The sequence below is a fragment of the Labeo rohita genome, chromosome 3 (genome assembly GCF_022985175.1).
Source record: "Labeo rohita strain BAU-BD-2019 chromosome 3, IGBB_LRoh.1.0, whole genome shotgun sequence".
NCBI lineage: Eukaryota > Metazoa > Chordata > Actinopteri > Cypriniformes > Cyprinidae > Labeo > Labeo rohita.
In genome coordinates, this window is record NC_066871.1 from 40079185 (window position 1) to 40103229 (window position 24045).

Genomic DNA, 24045 nt, shown 5'->3' on the forward strand with positions numbered 1-24045 from the left:
ACTGAGAGAGAGAGAAAGAGTATTAGACTGACACACACACACACTTTACAGCGATGAAACACTGTGCAGATAAATTAGGGCTTTGTGTTAAACAATAGCAGCCTGTAAGAGGATTTACTATGACCAACAAAAGCAGCCTAGTTCAAATCTAGCTGCAACAGATTTATGATGCATAAAAATATAAGAGCACATGATCAGTCACGCTCATTTGCTTACATTTAATTAGTCATCAAGAAGAGTGTGCAAACTTATGGATTCATATATTATGGGCCACTACTATATCTATATACTCTACATTATCATTCAAAAGTCTGGAGTCTGTCAGACTTGTTAATGTTTTTAAAGAAGTCTCCTTCTCATCAAGGCTGCATTAATTTAATCAAAAATACAACAAAATTGTGAAATATTATTATAATTTCAAATAGCTACATTCTATGTGAATATATAGTAAAATGTAATTTATTCCTGTGATCGAAGCTGAATTTTCAACATCATTACTCCAGTCTTCAGTGTCACATGATCCTTCAGAAATCATTCTAATGTTGATTTGCTGCTCAAGAAACATTCATGATTATAATCACTGATGAAAACTGTTATGCTGCTTAACATTTTTGTGAAAACTACACTTTTTGTTGGTCCAGTGCTGTTGACAATGAAACAATGAAAGACATCAAATACTGAACTCTCAGCTCACATTGTTCTCAAGACAATATCATTCACAGTAAATCTGAAGAATGTAAGCATGTTCTCTAGTGCTCTCAGTCTGATATACAGAGATAGAGAGTGAGACTGAAATCTATTTCAAGTCATTTCGTTTGATTCAGTCAGTGATGCAGAACCACAGTCTCTCTAACCAGACACACTGACCAGCATAACATCACACCACAAACCCACACACACACACGTTTGTTTTTGTGAATTGTGGGGACTTTCCATAGACTTCTATAGAGTTCATACTGAGCAAACGATATTGTCTATCCCCTAACCCAACCCTAACCCTAAACCTAGCCCTCACAGAAAACATGTTTGCATCGTTACACTTTCAGATAAACATCATTTACTATTTTTAATCATTTTTTTAACATTGTAGGGACCGCAGGCCGGTCCCCACAATGTCAAAAATTTCAGGTTTTACTATCCTTGTGGGGACATTTGGTCCCCACAATGTAGCAAAAACAAGTACACACACACACACACACACACACACACACACACACACACCGAGAGAAAGAGATAAGTGATTTTGCTGAGGTTTTACTTTCTCATAGCTGATCTTTTTTCATGCATTCTTTAGTTTTCATGATTATTTCCAAAATTCTTTTGATTCTTAGAACTAAACTGTCTGTGCTACACTGTTAAAAAAAAAAAAAAAAAAAAAAAAAAACAATCTGTAAAATTACGGTAAAAAAAAAAAAATGGCAGCTGTGGTTGCCAGAATTTTACAGTTAAAAATACTCATGAAACTGAAATAATGCAATAAACATTCATTTAACAACATTAGATGTAACACACAAACGTAATGTACGAAACTAATAAGAAAAAATAGTTCTGAAAAGAAGAAACACAAAACAGAGAGTTCTGGGAATTTCAATTTATGGTTATTCACTGTAAATTTAACATTCTTTTTCACTTCCAAAAAACGGTAGACTACCAAAAATGTTTTTCACCGTATATAGTGGGAGAACTTACTGTTAACCATTTAACAGTCTTTTACTGTTAAATTCATGGTCATTTTTTACATTTTTTACAGGGTACTGTACCTTTAAGTCACACATACTATTTCAACCAGATGATCCAACGGTAACTGCACAGATCTCAGGCTGCCTGGCGGACATCTTAGCGTGGATGAAAGAACATCACCTGCAAAGACTGAGCTCCTTGTTTTCCCTTCCACTCCGACTCTGATTTCATGTAGTTAGGTTCATCAACAACTATCCCATCAAGTTCAGCCAGAAATCTTGGTGTAATGTTTGATGACCAGCTGACTTCCAAAGACCATATAACTAAAACTGCTCGATCTTGCAGGTTTGCATTGCACAACATCAGAAAGATCAGGCCTTTTTTTAACAGAGCAGGCCACACAACTTCTTGTCCAGGCCCTGGTCATCTCTAGGCTGGACTGCTGCAATGCTCTATTAGCCGATCTTCCTTCATGCACAATCAAACCTCTACTAATGATTCAGAATGCAGCAGAACGACTGGTCTTCAACGAGCCCAAAAGGGCCCATGTCACAGCTCTCTTTATCACCCTGCACTGGCTCCCGGTTACGACTTGCATCAAATTCAAGACACTGATGCTTGCATATAGAACAGCCACAGGCTCGGCGCCCGCCTACCTCCACTCACTGCTACCAATCTACACTCCCTCCAGAACTCTGAGATTCACTAGTGAGCGACGCCTCGTTCTACCATCACAAAGAGGCACAAAATCACTTTCCAGAACATTCTCATTCATCCTGATGACAGTCATTGGGTGTAAAGTAGGGCTGCCCCCTAATAAATGACTATTAGTTGACAAGAAGAGGCTTGGTTGACCAAAATTTTATTAGTCACTCAGTCGCAGAGGAAAAAAAAAAATCCACAGATAGTGGCAAAGTCACACAGACTGTGACAGACAGATCGGCTGGTCTATGTGGTAATACAGTACATCAGGCAAGACATCCAAACACTCGTCTATCATTCATCAGTTTCAAATATGGCTTTTTCATCTGAAAGATGTATGTAGTAGCAACTTTACATGGCTGCTCTATCTAAAGTTAACCTAGAAAAATGTGCGCTATTCAAGTGTGGAAGCTGAAGAGTAGTGCGCTTACTGCATGACAGATTCAAAAATACTTAAAATACTCCGTCATTTTGATCATACACATAAAAGTAATAAATCTGTAATGAACCTGTACATTTGTGTGCACTCAGTGTAACAACGAAACATTGAGCTTTTGTAAAATAATGAAAGCAAACAGAATGCGATTTGAAACCGTGTATACTTGCCTTACAGATGTGAAAAAATATATCCATAGAGAGGGAAATGTCAACTTATAAATGAACCAATTTAAACAAATATTCTCAGATTGTGTAATCCATTTAAAACATGCATACAGGGGCATCACTACTGTGGAGATGACGAGTCGGTGTTGACGACTTTATCACCTAAGACGAAAACAAAGAAAGCACTAGTTTATCAATAAGTTATTAAAATGTTAATGCAGTCTCCTTGCTGTTTTTTCCTGACACATTCAAACTTATAATATCTGCCCGTGCGCTGTGCTCGACCGCTTATTGGGCTATATAGGCATTTAAATGAAATGTTTGGACTCTCATTCTGACGGCACCCATTCACTGCAGAGGATCCATTGGTGAGCAAGCGATGTAATGCTACATTTCTCCAAATTTGAAGAAGAAACAAACTCATTTGCATCTTGGATGGTCTGAGGGTGAAATATTAAATTTAATATATTAAACTCAAAAGGGAAGCCCACTAAACAATGACTCAAATGAATAATTTTCCTGAACTGGTCAACTGAAAATGAATCATCCCAACAAATCAATTCACTGAAAGCATCATGATTTCTTTACAGCACAATTCAGGTTTGCTGTTTGATTGTTGCCTCAAAAACAAACAAACAAACAAACAAACAAACATGGGGTGCAATATTTGTCACACTGCACTCTTAGAACTGAAAATATGCTAAAACAAATCAATACGTTGCAATTATATAAAGTATACAGTTTATATACAGCTGCCTACTGTGAGGTAAATTACAGTAAATACAACATTTTATTGTCAAAAAAGTATTTATTCATAACAAAATGAATAATAATTTATTCATGTATTTACTGATGTAATAAAAGTAAAACAAAATAATAATAATAATAATAATAATTTAGTACATTTAGAATAACATTAATACATGCAAATATTGAATTTAAAATTAAATTAAACAAAACTAAAATAAATTAATCAAAATAAAAAATGTATTTACATTTATTGATGTTTAAACAAAATAAAAATATAGTCATATGAATAAAAATATATTCATTTATGTACACCTGCAGTAAACACTATAAAATAAAATAAAATAAAATAAAATAGATTAATTGTGCCTTTAGTAACATTAGCTGACGTGGTCACTACTCAAACGCCATGAGTGTCAATGTCATGTTAAACACTAAGCAATGGCTGTTCTCCACATCCAGTACAGTCCGAAGACATTTTTTTTTCAATAATCGATCAATAACAAGGCAAAAATACAGAAAAAGCCACATCCACATCTCAAATCCAACCTCAAGAGTCCAAACACCCCTCAACAAGCTGTTCCTGTAACACAATATTGTGTTTAACATACTGTGAGCTTTACCTTCTTCAAAACACACACTTCAGCAGCTGTCTGACGTGTTTCGTTCCAACACAAGACAAACATCACTTCACATGCGCTCCCACAGTTTTGAATCTGTCTCATATCATTCTCACATCTGCGTTTCTCATTCTTCCTTCCATTGGTGAACCGTATCAATAATTCAGCGCTACATACTGCAGCAAACCGAGCCGCGTGTTTGAATATGAAATCAATTAAGCGCACAAACACACTCGCTCATAAACACGCGGCCTCATGAATAATGTCTGCTGCTCTCCGGAGGATCGTTTGCCCTGGATTCTTCATAGGGTGACTCAACGCAACCCCAACCATGTGCCGCGTGTGTGTGTGTGTGTGTGTGTGTGTGTGTGTGGACAGATGGGGGAGGAGATGCTTCTCCTGCTGTCTCACAGTGATTTAAAGGCAGGAGGAAAGCACTCATCTCATTTATCGCTCTCTGGTGTCTCACTGCTGTATCACTGTACCAGCACTCACATATGTGCACTATTTTGATGTTACAAATGGTAAACAAACTGTTCTGCATGATGTTTGAAAACAATATTCATACTAAAGCTCAAATCTGCAATTTTACACAAAAACGAACATTAAAACATTATATTGTACAACAAAAAGATTAGCATGTGCGACTATTTCGATCCTAGTCCATAAAAAGGCATTTATTTTAAAAAAGCCATTATCTACTTAGAACATTAGCAAATTCATACCAATATTGATGATTGTGTGTGTATATATTTATGTATGTATATATATATATATATATATTTTTTTTTTTTTTTAAGTATTAATTTGTTAAGTACATAAAATACAGAAATACATTTATTTTTACATGTAAACTATAATATTAAATATATAAAATGAATATAGAAACCAATATATCAGGCATTGCTAATAAAATATTTTAACACATTTGTAACATTTCATTATTAAATAAATAATTATAAATGATAATTATAAATAATTGTAAATAAGTAATAATTATTATAAAAGTAATTAATGAAATGAATGAATAAATGAACTAATAAATAAATGTTAAATTTATTAGCTACATATATATATATATATCAAAACAAATAAATTAATAATTTATTATGTACATAAAATACATAAATACACTTATTTTTAAATTTAATATAGAATTATAAATGTATAATCAATATAACAAAGCAATATATCAGGCATTGCTAATATTTTTTTAAACATTTTTAATATTTCATTATTTATTAAATATTTTTCTGTTATTAAGTAAATAAGTAATAATTATTGTAAAAGTGAATGAATGTATATTTTTAATTTAAGCACATTAAATACATACATTTTTTTTTTAACTTAAAATATAAAAGTAAATATATAATGAATAAAATAAAATAGAATATTTAACAATAAGTAATTATTATTATAAAAGTGAGTGAGTGAGTGAGTGAGTGAGTGAGTGAGTGAATGAATGAAGCAAGCCATTATCCATTTAAACTATCAGCAATTTCAGACCAATATCGGCCATTTTAAATTGAAAAGCTTATATTGATTGATACAGATGTGCAGAAAGCAATAAATCAAGCCCTGCTAATAAAACTAAAACATTTTAAAAACAAACCTCTGTGCACTTAAACAAATTCACAATCTAATGACTAATTCAACAAAGTAATTCGAGTTAATGAAGAACATTGATCAAGTGATCCAACACAAGCCACGGAGCTCCTGAATAATTCATGAGAGTATCTGCATATGCTAATATCGGTGATTATGGGCTAAAATGAGGAACAGCTTTCTGTCTGACAAAAAATAGCTCTCAACTGCACACAATAACTACAACTCTAGATAAAATAAAAATCAGTTATTATCAACTAATAAAATGTGTTCGAAAGTCAAATCAAATGTTTCAACAGTATGACATACAACATACAAGCTGCTATAGAAAATTAATTTACTTAATGAATTAGAAAATCAGTAGCTCCCAATATCGGCCAATTCAGACCAATTTTGATCAGGGAAAACATTGATAGATTCATCAATAATCAGATCAATGCCAATATTTATACAGTCACTAATATATGATACATCTTTAATAAAAACTTCAAAAGCAAAACCCTGCTGACTTCATAATCCAATGACTTATTCTACAAAGCAATCCAAGATAATTAAAAACAGCATTTAGTAATATAACACTGGGAAAAGTCAGAGCAATCCTGCATAATTCATGAGCGCATCTGCATAATATTGCATAAAAATATGCATAAGTTTGCTAACTGTGACCTAAAATGAGCATCAGACTTGGTTTGTGATTGCAAAGCAACATTTCACACACAACTAGTTAACGGCCACTTCAAAGTAAGCCTAAACAATGGTGCGAACAGAGAATAAAAGCATGAAAAAGTGCACTATAAACAGAGCGTCGATCCCAAACGGAGAAGAGGTCAGAGGTCAGGATGGAAAAGCACGTTCATTCAGAGCGGATAATAGCGGGACGGTCCTTACCTCGGACAAGTAGAGGAAGGCAGGCGGCGCGTGCAGCGAGTGTGGCAGCATCCCGGAGCCGGACAGCAGCACGCATGCAGAGTTTGCCATAGAGCTCAGAGAGGACGATTTCCACATTTAACACCACACACTGCTGTCTCTCTCTCTCTCAGTCTCTATCTGTCTGTCTCTCGTCCTGCTGTCAGCACAACGCAGCTCGGCTGGTCTGAGCTCGACACGGCTTCCCTCGCTCTCTCTGTTTACTCTGCACACAATAAAGATCACTTAAACATTCACATGCTGAGGTGGGAGGTGCATGAGAGCAGAGGAGGGATGCGCGAATGTGCGTGTATGTGTGTGTGATGGTATAGCTGCACTGCATGTGTGCTTTAATTGCCCACGACCCCCTTTAGAGCCCAACACTCACAAAGAACCCTGAAAACACACTCAAGGACACACACACACATGAATGAGGACATACTACAGACTTCTGCTGCTTTTTATAAAGCTAATTATAGTCACTGCACACCCTTAACAATGACATTCATTCATTTAGCTGATGATCTGATGCAAAACACCTAAAAAAAAAAAAAATAGGATATGAGCAGCACAAACAGAAAAAGACAATATTGCAGCAATTACATAACAAAACCCACACATTACTTATATACTGTATCTACAGTATGAATAATTTTTTTCCCTTATCACCACAGGAAGGTTTATCTCTTCTGGGATTATTTTTGTAACCAAATTTATCTAATTTAAAAGCTTTACACATTGAGACATTATTTTCTAGATAATTTGTGCAACTTCTTCTATTTATACACTTCATACTTAAACATTATAAGTGCTTTTAGTTTATTCTGAAACAGATTAACGTGAATGTGACATTGTTTTATTGCATGGGTTGTCGCACATTTCACTCTAGTACAGAAATGAAATGTCTGGACTAAACCTAACAAACAGTGTTAATAAAAGCACACACGAAAGAAAAATACATGTGTTGAAGCAACCATGCCATTTTAGCTTGATTTTACAAGTTTTTGAGCTCTTTTATTAAGTGTTGTGACATGCGTTTCTAAAGTTTAAATCTGTACCAAGCAAGTTTACTATGTCAGGAAAGTCATAGATACAGAGCAGGTTTTGTAATGCAAATGTCGAAATGTATTAGTTTGCAAATCATGCACTACTGAAAGTGTCTTCAGGTCATAACATAGTATTGTGAATGAAAATACATCTTTATTAATCAATAGTCAAAACTGTAATCATAATTTGTGTACAGGAATAAGACAGTTATGTTTTACAGCCCCTAGTGTTCATTTCAGCTGGAAACTGCAGTTAAATGTATGTATAGGTACATTTTTGGGAAAAAAAAAAAAAAAAAAAAAAAAAAGTGTTTTACATTTTTACACTGAGACATTTTCTAGATTATTCTAGATTATTTGTGCAATTTTTGCTATTTATGCTGTTTACACTTCATACTTAAAAACAAGTTAGAATATAAGTGTTTTTTAGCTTTATCTAAAACAGATTACGTGAATGTGACATTGTTGCATTGCATTGCTTGTCACACATTTCACTCCAGTTCAGAAATGAAATGTCTGGTTAGTGGCACTAAAAGGTTAACACTGAAAATAATTTGAAAATAATGTACCACCTACACTAAACCTAACAAATAGTGTTAACAAAGCAAACATGAGATAAATACATCTGTTGAAGCAACAATGCCATTTTAGCTCGATATTTAGCTTGAAGTTTTTGAGCTCTTTTATTAGTGTCATGACATGTTTCTCTAAAGTTTAATTCTTTACCGGTTGCGCTATCGAGCAAATTTACCATGTCAGAAAAGCCATAGATATGAAGCAGATTTTGTGACGCAAATGTCAAAATGTATTAGTTTAGAAATCACACACTATGTTCAAAGTGTCTTCAGGTCAAACCATAGATCTGACCTGTAATCATAATTTGTGTAAACAGGAATTTAACGCTTTTGTACATTTTTGGAGAAAAAAAACAACAAAAAAAAACATGTTTTCAATTTTTACATTGAAACATTTTCTAGATTATTCTAGACTATTTTGCAATTTTTGTTATTTATGTATTTATACACTATATACTTAAAAACAAATTAGACTATTATAAGTGCTTTTAGCTTTATATGAAACAGAAGAATGTGAATGTGACATTGTTTTATTGCACTGGCTGTTGCACATTTTACTCCAGTTCAAAAATGAAATGTCTGGTTAATGACACTAAAAGGTTAATACTTTCGCATACACTAAACTTAACAAATAGTGTTAACAAAGGCAAACATGAGATGAAAACTCATCAGTTGAAGCAACCATGCCATTTAAGCATGGTTTTACAAGTTTTTGAGCTCTTTTGAGTGTTGTGACGTGTGTTTCTAAAGTTTAGTTGTGCACCGGGTGCGCTATCGAGCAAGTTTACCATGTCAGAAAAGCCATAGATACAGAGCAGATTTTGCAATGCAAATGTCAAAATGTATTCGTTTACAAATCATGCATGATGGTGAAAGTGTCTTGAAGTCATAACACAGTATTGTGCATGAAAATACATCTTTATTAAATCAACAATCTAACCTGTAATTGTAATTTGTGTGAACAGGAATAAGACGTTGATGTTTTACAGCCCCTAGTGTTCATTTCAGTTGGAACTGCAGTTAATTGTATGCATACATACATTTCTGGTGAAAAAAAAAGTTTTAAATTTTTACATTGAGACATTTTCTAGATAATTCTAGATTATTTCTGCAGTTTTGGCTATTTATGCTATTTATACACTTTATACTTAAAAACAAGCTAGAATATTCTTGGGTCTTTTTAAAGAAAATATTTTATTCAGCAAGGGTGCATTAAATTGATCAAAAGTGACAGTAAAGACATTTACAAAGTTACAACAGATTTCCATTTCAAATAAGTGCTGTTCTTACAAACTTTTTTTTTTTTTACATGTGACAATGAAGACTGGAATAATGATGCTGAAAATTCAGGTTTGCATCACATAATTAAATTGCATTTTAATATATATTCAAATAGAAACTAGTTATTTTAAATTGTAAAAATATGTCACAATTTCACTGTTTTTACTGTATTTTTAATCAAGTAAATACAGCCTTGATGAGCAGAAGAGGGTTCTTCCAAAAACATACTTGATGCACCACTGAAATCAATAGATTCACAGCACTCTCTGATGCCTAGTAAGTGCCCTTATGTGTTCATTCCTGTCTGAAATCAATAAAAAAAAACAACATGCATGCCAAGCACATCATTTAAGACTAAAACACAAAACATCACTACTCCACGGCTGTCAAACAAATGCTGATGCTAATCTATTTCTCTGCATTTAAAATGTTTACAATGCACAAAGAGTAATACTGTGGTTTTGAAACTAGATCACAAACATATCGTTTCTATTCACTGCATGTTAATACAAGACAAAAGCATTGGGCAGAAAGCGTGAAATGAATAATCTCACATCACTGTGTTTTACATACAGTACTGTGCTCATGTGCAGAGTCTCACTGTAAGACTGTTACCTGTTTACATGCACTCACACATAAGCGGAGGCATCAATCAAACGGTGTGTGTCAGTAACAGATGTTCTGTGTACGGCGCCCATCACACACACACGCACACGCTAATGTGATTTCACTACAAATTACATCACTGCAACATTCTGTCTGTGTGTGTGTGTGTGTTCAGCAGCAGGTTTGTCTGCGTCTCCGATGTGTTACACTTCATTTGAGCCACACGTTTTCTGCTGCATCTCACCCTCATGTGATCACATCACTACAGGGCCATTCACACATTTATCAGACAATGTACTAGAACTAAGAACAAAACTATTAACTATAACTCAAATTAACGGGTGCGCTACCGAGCAAGTTTACTATGCCAGAAAAACTATAAATATGGAAGAGATTTTGTTGTGCAAACAACAAATGTATTATTTTACAAATCATGCACTATGGTGAAAGTGTGATATGGTAAAAGAGATCACAACGTAGTACTGTGCATGGAAATATTATTAATCACTAATCTGACCCTGTAATCATAATTTGTATGCTTAAAAACAGTCTGACTGAAAAAATGAAAATCTCTAATTGAAGTAAATTGTAAGAATATCCTGCATTCAAATTCGAGCTGTGATGACATCATTATATTATTTGCATGATGCATTTTGATTGGTTCTGGTATTTCTTGAGCAGCAATTCTGCATATTAGATTTATAAAAATGTGCCACCTACTCTAAACATAGTGTTACCAAAAGCAAACATGAGATGATAACACATCTGCTGAAGCAAACATGACATTTTAGCTTGCTTTTACAGGTCTTTGCGCTCTTTTATTAAATGTCGTGACACGTTTCTCAAGGTTAATTCTGCACTGGGTGCTCTACCAAGCAAGTTTACTATGTCAGAAAAGCCATAGATATGGAGCAGATTTTGTGATGCAAACATCAAAATGTATTAGTTTGCAAATCATGCACTATGGTGAAAGTGTGGTATGGTAAAAGAGGTCATAACATAGTATTGTGCATGAAAATAAACCCTTATTTATCAATAATCTGACCCTGTAATCATAATTTGTATGCTTTATACTTAAAAACGTTCAATTACAAAATGAAAATCTGTAATTGAAACAAATCGTAAGAATATTCTGCATTCAAATTTGAGCTGTGATCACATCATTATATTATTTGCATGATGCATTATGATTGATCCTGATTAATCTTTACTTTACATTAGACTGCTGTTTAAAAGTTTGTGGTTTTTTAAAGTAATACTTTTATTCATCATTGATGCATTACATTGATCAAAAGTGACCGTAAGCAAGTTTCTACAAACATTTGAAGCAGCACAACTGTTTGACATTGCTAAAAATTAGAAATATTTCTTGAGCAGCAAATCTGCGTATTAGAATGATAAAATAATGTGCCACCTACACTGAACGTAACCAACAGTGTTAACAAAAGCAAACATGAGTTAAAAACATATGCTGAAGCAACTATGCCATTTTAGCTTGGTTTTACAGGTTTTTGAGCTCTTTTATCAAGTGTTGTGATGCATGTTTCTCAAGTTTTATTCTGTACCGGGTGCGCTACTGAGCAAGTTTACTATGTCAGAAAAAACAGAAATGGAGCAGATTTTGTAATGCAAACACCACAATGTATTAGTTTACAAAACATGCACTATGGTGAAAGTGTTTTAAGGTCATAATATGTCATTTCGCATGAAAATAACACTTTATTAATCTATAATCTGACCATGTAATCATGATTTATGTAAACAGGTATAGAGTCACTGGTGTTTTACAGCCTCTAGTGTTCATTTCAGCTGGAAACTGCAGTGAATTGTATATATAGGTAAATTTTTGGAGGAGTAAAATGTTTTCTATGAGCCTATAGCTTGGTTTTTTTAAGCATCTCTCACCATTGTTGTTCTGTTTAAGACACACCAGTTTAAAAACACATTTCGAGAGCCTGAGCTCTACTCATCCCTTAACGCTCCATCTAGCAGTTTTTAAAAAGCTGCTTCAGACACGGAGACAGTGATTACATTTTGATGAAAGACCATAAAAACTGAATGTTTTCTTCAGAATAACAAGCACAAAAGAGCTGTTTGCAATGAAACTAGAAGCACGGTACTAGTTTTATTCCAAATACTCCAAAAAGACCTGATGCCATTTGGTCCACCATGTTTACCTAGATAAACACACTTGTGACAGTGTGTGATCGAGTTCCTGATCTGTATTGAGCCGCGGGACCTGATAGAGACACAGACATCACCTGAGAGACAGACGGAAACGCGCAGAGAGACAGACAGAGACTGTGAGAGGTGCTGCACTGCAGATGCTGCAGGGCAAAAGCAGAAACATGCTGCACCATTAATCACTCCCAGAGAAAGAGAGAGAGAGAGAAACAGAGATGGAAGATGAGGAGAAATACAGGACACAACAGCGGAGGAAGAGAACGTGAAAAGTGAGCAGGCAAACAGCCAGACGTCCACTCGCAGAGGACCGGAGAGATGAGACGGAGGAGTGAGCGCTGGGGAGGATCCTGTTCGCTCACTCCCGAATAACTCGTGTCGGGACTACAGGACGAATCCCGCTGTACGGTGAGCGCCAGCGCGGCCTACTCACTAGTCCAGTCATGTTTATTTCTAGCGCTTTATATGATATGAAGTGTCAGGGCAGAGCAATAAACAAGAAAATAACAGAATCAATGATGCAAACTTCTTCAAATATGAGACAAATCCAAGCTCTACAGAAGACTATAGTGTCATTATTCAGCTCACCAACTGTATCAATGTTGCAAACTTCATCAACATCCACACTACAGAGGGAAGAGCGCTTGAAGTGAGACGTACACTACCAGTCGGACACATCTGACTGAATTTATGCTTCAAAACCTTTTGATGTAAACACTTCTGCTTGAATGCTTCACATGAGTTTTGGAGACAAATAAATGTTTTATATTTTCTTGACCGTGCTAATAGAAGTTTTCAGATTTTTTTTTTTTTTTTTTTTTTTTTTTTTTTTTTTTGTAAATGCATAATGTTTATATTTTGTCACTACATACATGTGTGTTTCAGCATCTATCCAAATGTACAAAACCTTTTTTAATCTATAAATGTAAATATTGTACTAATAAAACATCACTATCCTTTTTTTTTCCCTCATATTGTCTTTAATTTGACTACTACACTGTAAAAAATATTGTTTAAAATTTTAAAATATTTTAAGTCTAGTCAATTTGAAATGTGTTGTATTAAGTGACAACTTGGATATTTGAGATATCTCAAGTTAAGTCTGGGAAAGTCATATTAACGCATACATTTTAAGAAAGCTAATTGCAATGATCTTTTTTTACAGCATAGTACAGGGTTTCCTAGCACTTTGATGAACAGCAGATAAATAAATTAAAAAAAAAAAAACATACAAATGTTTAAACTAAAATAAATAATTAAATAAATAAAGAAAGAACAAAAAAAGAAAAAAGAAGAAAAAATTATAAATATATAAAAGCATGCATTCTCTTTTTTGTGCGTTTTATAAACAAAAACATGCAACTGTGTGAGGAAAATATTCTGCTTATGTACAAGAGCAACTGATGGATTGAAATCCTGGGTAAGATATCAAGAAAATTGCATGATTCATAAACCAAATACTCCAGTTTTGTTTTGAGGTTTAAAGTCATTACATTTAGCTTTTCTTTAGCTACTGAATCTGGAGTCATTACATTTAGCTTCATATATGAGCAGTGCAAGTCTATGGTATGTGCTCATTAACATTAGAGTGAGTGAGTGAGTGAGTGAGTGAGTGAGTGAGTGTGTGTGTGGAGTCCATTTGTAGCAGATGGTTTCTCATCCATCTGCTCTCAGACACACCCTGAGACACATCACTACACAACAGAAACTATATACCCTCTATATCAGCTCTCTCTCTGTCCATTAGGACACTGAAGCAACCCAGCACACATTCCCTCACTCAGCCAGTGTGTGTGTGTGTGTGTGTGTGTTTGTAAACTATAGTCACTCAGAGTGTTTGTTCATGGTTGAGGAGGAAGACCAGACATCTGCTGTATTGTGCTGTATGAAGTACAAGAAAAGCAAAAGAAAACAACTGCAGATTTACTCGGTAAGACAGACAAACACATACAGTGCTGCTACAGATATGACACAGAAACATCTGTATTAAAACACTTATTTATGGTTAAACTAACCATAAATACATACAATAGATAGAATGATAGAACAATGGAATGACAGACAGACAGACAGACAGAAAGAAAGAAAGAAAGAAAGAAAGAAAGAAAGAAAGAAAGAAAGAAAGAAAGAAAGAAAGAAAGAAAGAAAGAAAGAAACAAACAAACAAAGACAGACAGAAATAAAGAAAGTCAGAAAGATAGAAAGAATGACAGACAGACAGAAAGAATAAAAGAAAAATGACAGAGAGACAGAAAGAATCACAGAATGACAGACAGACAGAAAGAATGACAGACAGACAGAAAGAAAGAATGAATGAAAGAAAGAATGACAGAGAGACAGACAGAAAGAATGTCAGAAAGATAGAAAGAATGGCAGACAGACAGGCAGACAAAGAATGACAGAATGACAGACAGAAAGAATGTCAGAAAGAAAGAAAGAATGACAGACAGAGACAGAAAGAATGACAGACAGACAGAACGACAGACAGACAGACAGAAAGAAAGAATGTCAGAAAGATAGAAAGAATGAAAGACAGGCAGAGAAAGAATGACAGACAGACAGAAAGAAAGAATGACAGAGAGACAGAAAGAATGACAGAATGACAGACATACAGACAGAACGACAGACAGACAGAAAGAATGTCAGAAAGATAGAAAGAATGACAGACAGACAGACAGACAGAAAGAATCTCAGAAAGATGATAGAAAGAACGACAGACAAACAGACAGACAGAAAGAATATCAGAAAGACAGAAAGAGTGACAGACAGACAGAATGAATGACTGACAGACAGACAGACAGAGAAAGAAAGAGAGAGAAAGAAAGAGAAAGGAAGAAAGAAAGAAAGAAAAAGAAAGAAAGAAAAGAAAGAAAGAAGTAATAAATCTTTATGTCCACGCACATTCAGCACAAATACACTCTGTTCTGCCATCATCTTACACACTAATGTCAGGCACTATTTTTAGATGCTATTTCCTCCTTATGGGTACAAAACGTTAAAATTTAATGTGCAACAAGGAAAGACCAAGCGACTGGAGCCGTATTGTGCTGGAGAGATGTGGGGAAACTCACTCACTCACACACACATACAACCCTGCATAACTATCTTTGTGAGGACATTCATTGACACAGTGCAATCTCAAGCTCTTTACCCTAAACCTACCCATCAGAACTAAGTGCCTTATCCAAACTCTTACCCTAAACCTAACCTTTACTACAACCTGATCCTTAAAACCAAGTCTTGACCCCTAAACAGGCCATTAAACAGGTCTCAGAAAGTGAGTACCAGCCAAAATGTCCTCATTTTACTCTTGTTGTCTTCACTCTGATGGTCTAAAAACACTTTTTTTTTTTTTTTTGCTCTTCTGGTTCAGATGTTTCTGGATCTGAGTGAACACCCTGAATATCATTATCAGCATCATGAAAAAAACCCACACAAAGCGTTTTCCATCAGATACATATGAACACTGATATTTGTTGTGTGTTATGACATACAGGTGCATCTCAATAAATTAGAATGTCGTGGAAAAGTTGATTTATTTCAGTAATTCAACTCAAATTGTGAAACTCGTGTATTAAATAAATTCAGTGCACACAGACTGAAGTAGTTTAAGTCTTTGGTTCTTTTAATTGTGATGATTTTGGCTTACATTTACACATTTAACAAATTAGAATATGGTGACATGCCAATCAGCTAATCAACTCAAAACACCTGCAAAGGTTTTCTGAGCCTTCAAAATGGTCTCTCAGTTTGGTTCACTGGGCTACACAATCATGGGGAAGACTGCTGAACTGACAGTTGTCCAGAAGACAATCATTGACACCCTTCACAAAGAGGGTAAGCCACAGACAATCATTTCCAAAGAAGCTGGATGTTCACAGAGTGCTGTATCCAAGCATGTTAACAGAAAGTTGAGAGGAAGGAAAAAGTGTGGAAGAAAAAGATGCACAACCAACTGAGAGAACTGCAGCCTTGAGAGGCTTGTCAAGCAAAATTGATTCAAGAATTTTGGTGAACGTCACAGGGAATGGACTGAGGCTGGGGTCAAGGCATCAAGAGCCACCACACACAGACGTGTCAAGGAATTTGGCTACAGATGTCGTAGCCTCTTGTTAAGCCACTCCTGAACCACAGACAACGTCAGAGGCGTTTTACCTGGGCTAAGGAGAAGAAGAAATGGACTGTTGCCCAGTGGTCCAAAGTCCTCTTTTCAGATGAGAGCAAGTTCTGTATTTCATTTGGAAACCAAGGTCCTAGAGTCTGGAAGAAGGGTGGAGAAGCTCATAGCCCAAGTTGTCTAAAGTCCAGTGTTAAGTTTCCACAGTCTGTGATGATTTGGGGTGCAATGTCATCTGCTGGTGTTGGTCCATTTTGTTTTTTGAAAACCAAAGTCACTGCACCCGTTTACTAAGAAATTTTAGAGCACCTCATGCTTCCTTTTGCTGTACAGCTTTTAAAGATGCTGATTTCATTTTCCAGCACATTTGGCACCTGTCCACACTGCCAAAAGCACCAAAAGTTGGTTAAATGACCATGGTGTTGGTGCGCTTGACTGCCCACAAACTCACTAGACCTGAACCCCACACAGTAATATGGGGTATTGTCAAGAGGAAAATGAGAAACAAGAGACCAAAAATGCAATGCAGTGAACTATACAACAGTTCAACGGCACAAGCCTGTAAATACATAAACAAAATAACAAAGGAGTGTCTTTAAATGCCCTCTTTTTTGCAGAACTACTTCCTTCTGCCACAAATTCAAATCACAGTTTGACAGTTGAACAGCTGAGCCCAAGCCTCCGTTACTAATTCCAAAACAACACTTTAGAACTAGTAACAAAGGAACACTGAGTTGCTTCATTGAAAGCTTATTGTATTACTGTATTAAAAGCTCACTGTATTGTGTAGAGTATTATGAGAGTGAGATGGACTGGGCAAGTGTGATTACCTGCATCTGATACAGCATTCATTCTTCTGATCGGTCTCGTATTCACAATAAACATTAGTTTGAATATCTGCCGATGAAAGCGTTATCTTTGTCGTACCATTAATATCCTTTCATCTGTTAAGGGTGATTTTCCTGCTCAGTGCATTTGTTTACTGCATCAAGCTGTTGTTGAAACTAAAAATAACTTCTGTTTATAGCATTAACTTTTCAATATAAAAGTCTTTACTGCTGACTCATAAAAACAGTCTCGTCGCCATCTAATGGTGGAACAATGTAACTAAAATCATCACGAACGCAACGTTTCTCAATACTAAACACTATTAGCAAACACTATTATTTATATAAAATATTATTTTTTGATTAATAATATTCAATAAACAACAACAACAGCCATCATAAAAGTTGCGAGGCAATTTAGTCAAAAGTACAAAGGCAGCACTCTGATATATAACATTGAAGTTACACAATCATGACATTTTGCCAAAACTATCCTCTCTGGAACAAATAATAGATTAATGAGACCAAAGACTACTTAGTAAAATTGAATGAGACTAAAAACTGAAGATATAAAAATAAAAGCTTGTTCAAATAAATTATTAATATTAATAAATACTATAATAGCGTATACATGTATATATTTATGTATTATTCTTCACCAACACACACACACAAAACACAAACTGGACCAGAAACTGCCCAGACATTTACTCCTGAATGCTTTGTGCTTTTATATAGTTCTGTTTCTGTAGTCCATAACTTTTCATTATGTACCACACTGTAATTGAGTCAAAGCAGTGACTCTGGATAGGATGTGGTACCCTAGTTCAACAAATCTACAAAACCGCTCATGTCACTCTTAAATTTAACCATCAACTGATGAGAAAACGGCCAAAATTGAGTCTGTGGGATCTCACTCTGCATCAGTGGTCTATAAATCACATTCCCTTCACCAAACACTTCCCTTCATCTCACAAACTAAGGACTGCATGCAGGATCACCTGTAATTTTCTCTTTGTTAGTATCCAAGACACGCCGGACTCTAATTAGAGGACGCCGTGTACAAAAGTGTGAAGATGTTTTAAACATCAGCAGCTTGTAGTTTGAGAAGCTCTTCTGGGACATGACACGCCGTTTATTAAAGCACTAAATATACACCGACAGCATCCGGCGCGGGACGTCTTCATACAGACTGACTCAAAATCACATCCGTTAAAGTCCCAGCGTAAAAAACACCACATGAAGAGCGCTGTAAAAAATAACACACTCCCTCCGTGACCTGCTGCTCTCTGCCACAACTCGCACATTCATCTCCGGCTCGGACGCGGCCCTTGATTAGCACCATAAACTCTCCAAAAATTGGTCAATATCCCATAACACTAATGTCACTCTGTGCTCACATTTTACAGCCCTTCCGCACACGCGCACGCAGTCAGTGCAGCACCGCAGGGCTTTACTGGCCCCCGGCGTCACCGTATAAAGCAAATTAAACAGCTTTACGACCCTTAATGGTGAAACGCTTTTGAAGGAAAACACTGAAGCTGATATGACATCATACATCTCGCACCACAGACTCCTCACTCACACTCACCGAGTTTCAGACAGGAAAATAGTCATTGATATTCTCTTTCAGCTTTTGAGATAAAAGACTTTGATGCTCTATGAAAATGTACTGTAAGTCAAGACTTCATATTCAGCCATAAAAATAAGTATTTATTGAAACTAAACTACAAAAATGAATCATACTGAACCTATGCAATATTTTGACATCACACAGATGAAGTTTACATAAGAAAATCCAGCTTGGATTACAGGAATAAATTACATTTCACAATATATTCAAACAGAAAACAGTTATTTTAAATTGTATTTATATTTCACAGTTTTACTGTTTTTGTTATTTTTGATTAAATAAATGCAGCCTTGCTGAGCAGAAAAGACTTCTGCCAGCGGATCACTCTCTATCACCAAACCCATAAAAACTCAAACACTAGCAGGCAAAAACAAGCACTGAAAATCACAGAAAGTCTCAGAAACTAGTCCAAAATCTGAGCTTCTGGATTTTAAACCACTGAACTGTTTTTTCTACTTCCTATTCCTTATTCAAAACAGGATGCTGCAGTTTGTCCTTTTATTAAATAGTCAATATATTTTAGTTTTGTAGCCATAAACTGTTAAAATGATGATCTGTTTATCTGGTCCACGCTAATTAGCCAAATAAAAAACAGCAATCAAAAAGATTAAATTCTGCATTAATGTGCCACTGCCAAGTTTCCACATTGTTTGGCAAAATATAAACATCCCACAGTAAGGATAATTAGAATAACTTGGCTTTATAATCATTTAACCCTTGTGTATCTTTAGGGACATTTGTGTCTGTTTATTTGTTTGTTTGTTTGTTTATTATTATTGAAATTTATTTATTTATTTGTTTACATTCAATCCACTTGGCTGTGTTAAAGCAAACACCATAAATGGTCAAAAAAATTATATATATATATATATATATATATATATATATATATATAGAATATAGGTCCTGAAAATGAATGCATTTTCTGTAGTTATGTTCAGGACTGATGGTGGTAAAAAAGATAACTGTGAAAGCAGGAAAAAAGTTTTTATGACTGTTTTCATCCTATATGGACTCATAAGTAACTTTTTAAAATTGATGCTCAAGGGTTAATTTTATATATTAGACATTGGTGCCTATTATATTTTCTATTGTGCGTGTGTTAAAATCACCGTAACACATTATAATAAATCTGCACCAATGGATCAAATGCGGGTCGATGTTATTGGTCCCTGCGGAGGGCCGAGCACTGGGCCGGTCTCAACATTAATGGCCCTACACCAAGATGGCGGACGGCGATTAATATCTTTAGCGATGTGACGGCTGGCAGACTCTCTCTCTCTTTCTCTCGGTGTGTATGGATCAGTCCGGCCCGCTGCGGTTTGCCGTATGCACGAGAATCTAATGACGGCAGGTGCGATCGCAGAGGTGAATTTCTGCACACAACTCCAATGTGATTTCCCCTGAGCGGCCGTCGCTCTCGGTGGACGTGTATATGAAAATCTCGCTGTGAGAAACTGCTGTTAGTGGTTAATCAATATGAGGCAGGTGCGGCAGCCGAGATGTGGGCAGAGCCGCCGGTCAAAACACAATCATCCTCTAATCTCATTCCACTCACATCCTGAAGGGAGAAATTACCAACAACAAGCCATATGTTAAAAATACAGACAATTAATGGCATTTAACCTTGCTGCCTCAAACTGTACTGGAATCTAGCTGATTTTTCTAATGACATGCTGTTCTGATCAGGACAGATGAGGAGTGTGTTTACGGCACGTCCTCTGGGAATCACTTCAGATTGACCTGGAATCTCTTTCTTGTGTAATCCTGGTTTCAGTTCTTCAGTGACCCACCGTAGATCTCAGATCTCATCCACGTATTCAAACATCACACACTGTAATTGAGAGACATGCATGGATCAGTTACTGATGTTAAACCTGTAATTATGATTCTTCAATAGGGGCGAAATGGTTCAAATGTCTTGCAGTCCAGTTTCTATCACAATTTGTGGTCACAATTTAAAATTAATCACCATAATTGCTCTTAAAAATAGATATATATAATATTTTTCAGACATGTTCTTACACACAATATCACAACTGAACGAGGTGTTTTACAGGAACCATTTCATGCCATTCAGATCAAAACTATGTCATTCATTCATCCATCCATCTAAATTTGTCTATCCATCAGATGAATGGATGGGTAAAACAATACACAGAACAGAACGACGAGACAGATATAAACGACAGATAGATAGAGAGAACAATAGAACTATAGAACAATATATAGAATGATAGATAGAGAGACAGAGCAAAAGATAGAACGACAGATAGAACGATAGAAGAACAAAACAACAGAACAATAGCTGGATCAGACAGAATGATAGAACAATAGATAGAACAATAGATAGATAGATAGATAGACAGAATGACAGATGGATAAAACAATAAGATAGATAAAATGATAGATAGATAAAACAATAGCTAGAATGACAGAACGATAGACAGAACGATAAAGAGACTGAGAGACAGAGCGAAGATAGATTGATAGACAGAACGATAGACAGAGAGAGCAACAGAATGATGGAACAATAGACAACAGAATGACAGACAGCGAAAGACAGAATGACAGAACGATAGAAGGACAGAACAATAGAACGATAGCTTGACAGAACAATAGACAGCACGATAGATCGATAGATAGAACAACAGAATGATGGAACGATAGATAGAACAACAGAATGATAGACAGATAGATGACGATAGATGAACGATAGAATGGTAGATAGAACAGACAGAACGATAGATAGATAGAACACTAGAACGATAGATAGAAGGATAGAACGATAGAACGATAGAAGGACATAGATAGATAGATAGATAGATAGATAGATAGATAGATAGATAGATAGATAGATAGATAGATAGATAGATAGATCGATAGACAGACAGACACTTTGAGCAGTTTTTAAAACTCTCTTTTCTCCGTTCAGCACATCTCTTTCTCTCCTCTATTACCATCATCCGTTGTTCCTCAGTAAAGCCTCTGTTCTCGTCAATTATTCATCACATTCAGAGCAGAACACAAACACCACACATCCATCCCTCTCTCTCTCTCTCTCTCTCTCTCTCTCTCTCCGTCTGATGAAACACAGCTCATCAGGGTTGAATCTGATCTGGTGTTTTGTCTCAGTAATGTCTCGTGTGACTCCATCACCTGAGTGTTTTCTCTTCAGCAGATGGAGCTCCATTCAGAGAGATTAATGCTGCTGCGGAGGGTTTGAGCCCCTTAGAGCCTCCACCGGCCCCGCATACGCTCACGCATGTGTGTGTGTGAGTGTGTGAGAGAGAGAACAGCGGGGGACAGAGAGCCCAAGGTGTCGCCCTCAAACTGAACATCTGTTTCCTGAATAAATATTCTAATGAGGAGCGAACACACTCAATTCCCATACTGCACTGCAGTGCTGCCGGCTCCCCAGGGACAGCTGGAAAGACAGGTAACATCGCACACCTGTACACCCTTCACCTCTGTGTCTCTCACTACATGCTCAATGAGATTCTTTCACCGCAATTGTCAAAAATCTTGACCAGTCAGAAGCTGGACACAATTTTGAACGTTAGAATAACGATAAAGTGATGAAAACTGTAAAATGACACAAACGGAAGTCTGGGAATGTTTCAATGATAAAAACATGAGACACAAATGACAATGCTTTTATATTACAGCTTCTTCTACATCCAGATTTCACTCATATTATCTGAAATAAACACATCTTTCTTGAATATCATTAAAAATTCAACCTCAGGCTTCTACATTTAGACTGATGGATCAATAATGATTTTAAACACTGTTGGTTTCTTACAAAACTTTATTGAATGACTTTATTGACTTAAATTCAACTTATGTATTGATTACAGGAGAAAAACAAAACTTTTTAAATTAAATTATAATCAACATCCAGTTATTATGGGAATGTTTAGAGTCGGGCTGCACAATTAATCGGATTTCTAATTGTGATTACAATTACAGATGCCACATTTATGTAATTGTTCAAAGGCGCAATTACAAAAAAAAAATCCACTTATTATTCTGCTTGCTTAAGATATGTGTGTGTGTGTGTGTGTGTGTGTGTGTACTTGTTTTTGCTACATTGTGGGGACCAAATGTCCCCACAAGGATAGTAAAACCTGAAATTTTTGACATTGTGTTTATCTGAAAGTGTAACGATGCAAACATGTTTTCTGTGAGGGCTAGGTTTAGGGTTAGGGGATAGACAACATCGCTTAGTCAGTATAAAATCTATAGTAGTCTATGGAAAGTCCCCACAATTCACAAAAACAAATGTGTGTGTGTGCGTGTATTTTTTCTACAGGCTATCTTAAGTTGTTTTTCTTTTCATTGTTTTAATTTTTACTTGTTTTACTTTTTTTATATTTAAAGAAGAAACTATAAACGTGGCATGCAGTTGCTTCAAACAATTAAAAAATAGCTTCAAAACATCATTCAATGTAAATGTAATAACCTAATTATTAATCACAATTACAGTTTCAAGGTAATAACTGACCTTTATGATTTTTGTCATAATCGTGCAGCCCTAGTTTAAAGGGTTAATTGCATCTGTAAAACTAACTATGAGCAATAATGATGCCTGACATAAACTCTACTACATGTAGTAACTAGAACTGATCAGAATAATTCAGATATAACCAATAAAGTGCATTCTGGAAGATTTCAAACACTAGTGAAGGAAAAAACATGTAAAAACGGAAGAAAATTATGCTTTGGATCAAAAAAACAAAAAAAACAAAATGCAAATATTTGTGTTGTGTTTTCACTGCATCAATGCAATTAAAATCAATAACCTTAATCAATAAAGCTTTGTGTGAAAGCCAAATGTTTTTAAAATAATGATCAATCCATCATTTAGCAGTCTAAATGAAAAAGCTTTGACTGTAAAGTGCAAATCATTACAG

At 35.5% G+C, this 24045-nt stretch overlaps 1 protein-coding gene across 11 annotated transcripts in view; it reads right to left on the reverse strand.

Annotated features, from left to right (window-relative positions):
• Positions 1-24045, reverse strand: part of rbfox3b (RNA binding fox-1 homolog 3b) — a 314331-nt gene that overhangs the window by 83484 nt on the left and 206802 nt on the right. For 5 of the 11 annotated variants that reach the window (XM_051106640.1, XM_051106641.1, XM_051106635.1 and 2 more), the window contains one exon: positions 6846-7089. The exons of the other annotated variants lie outside the window; for them this stretch is intronic. In XM_051106640.1, coding sequence (XP_050962597.1) covers positions 6846-6962 — 117 coding nt within the window. In that variant the 5' untranslated portion in view covers positions 6963-7089. The remainder of the gene's footprint in view (positions 1-6845; positions 7090-24045) is intronic. 11 annotated transcript variants of the gene reach the window in all.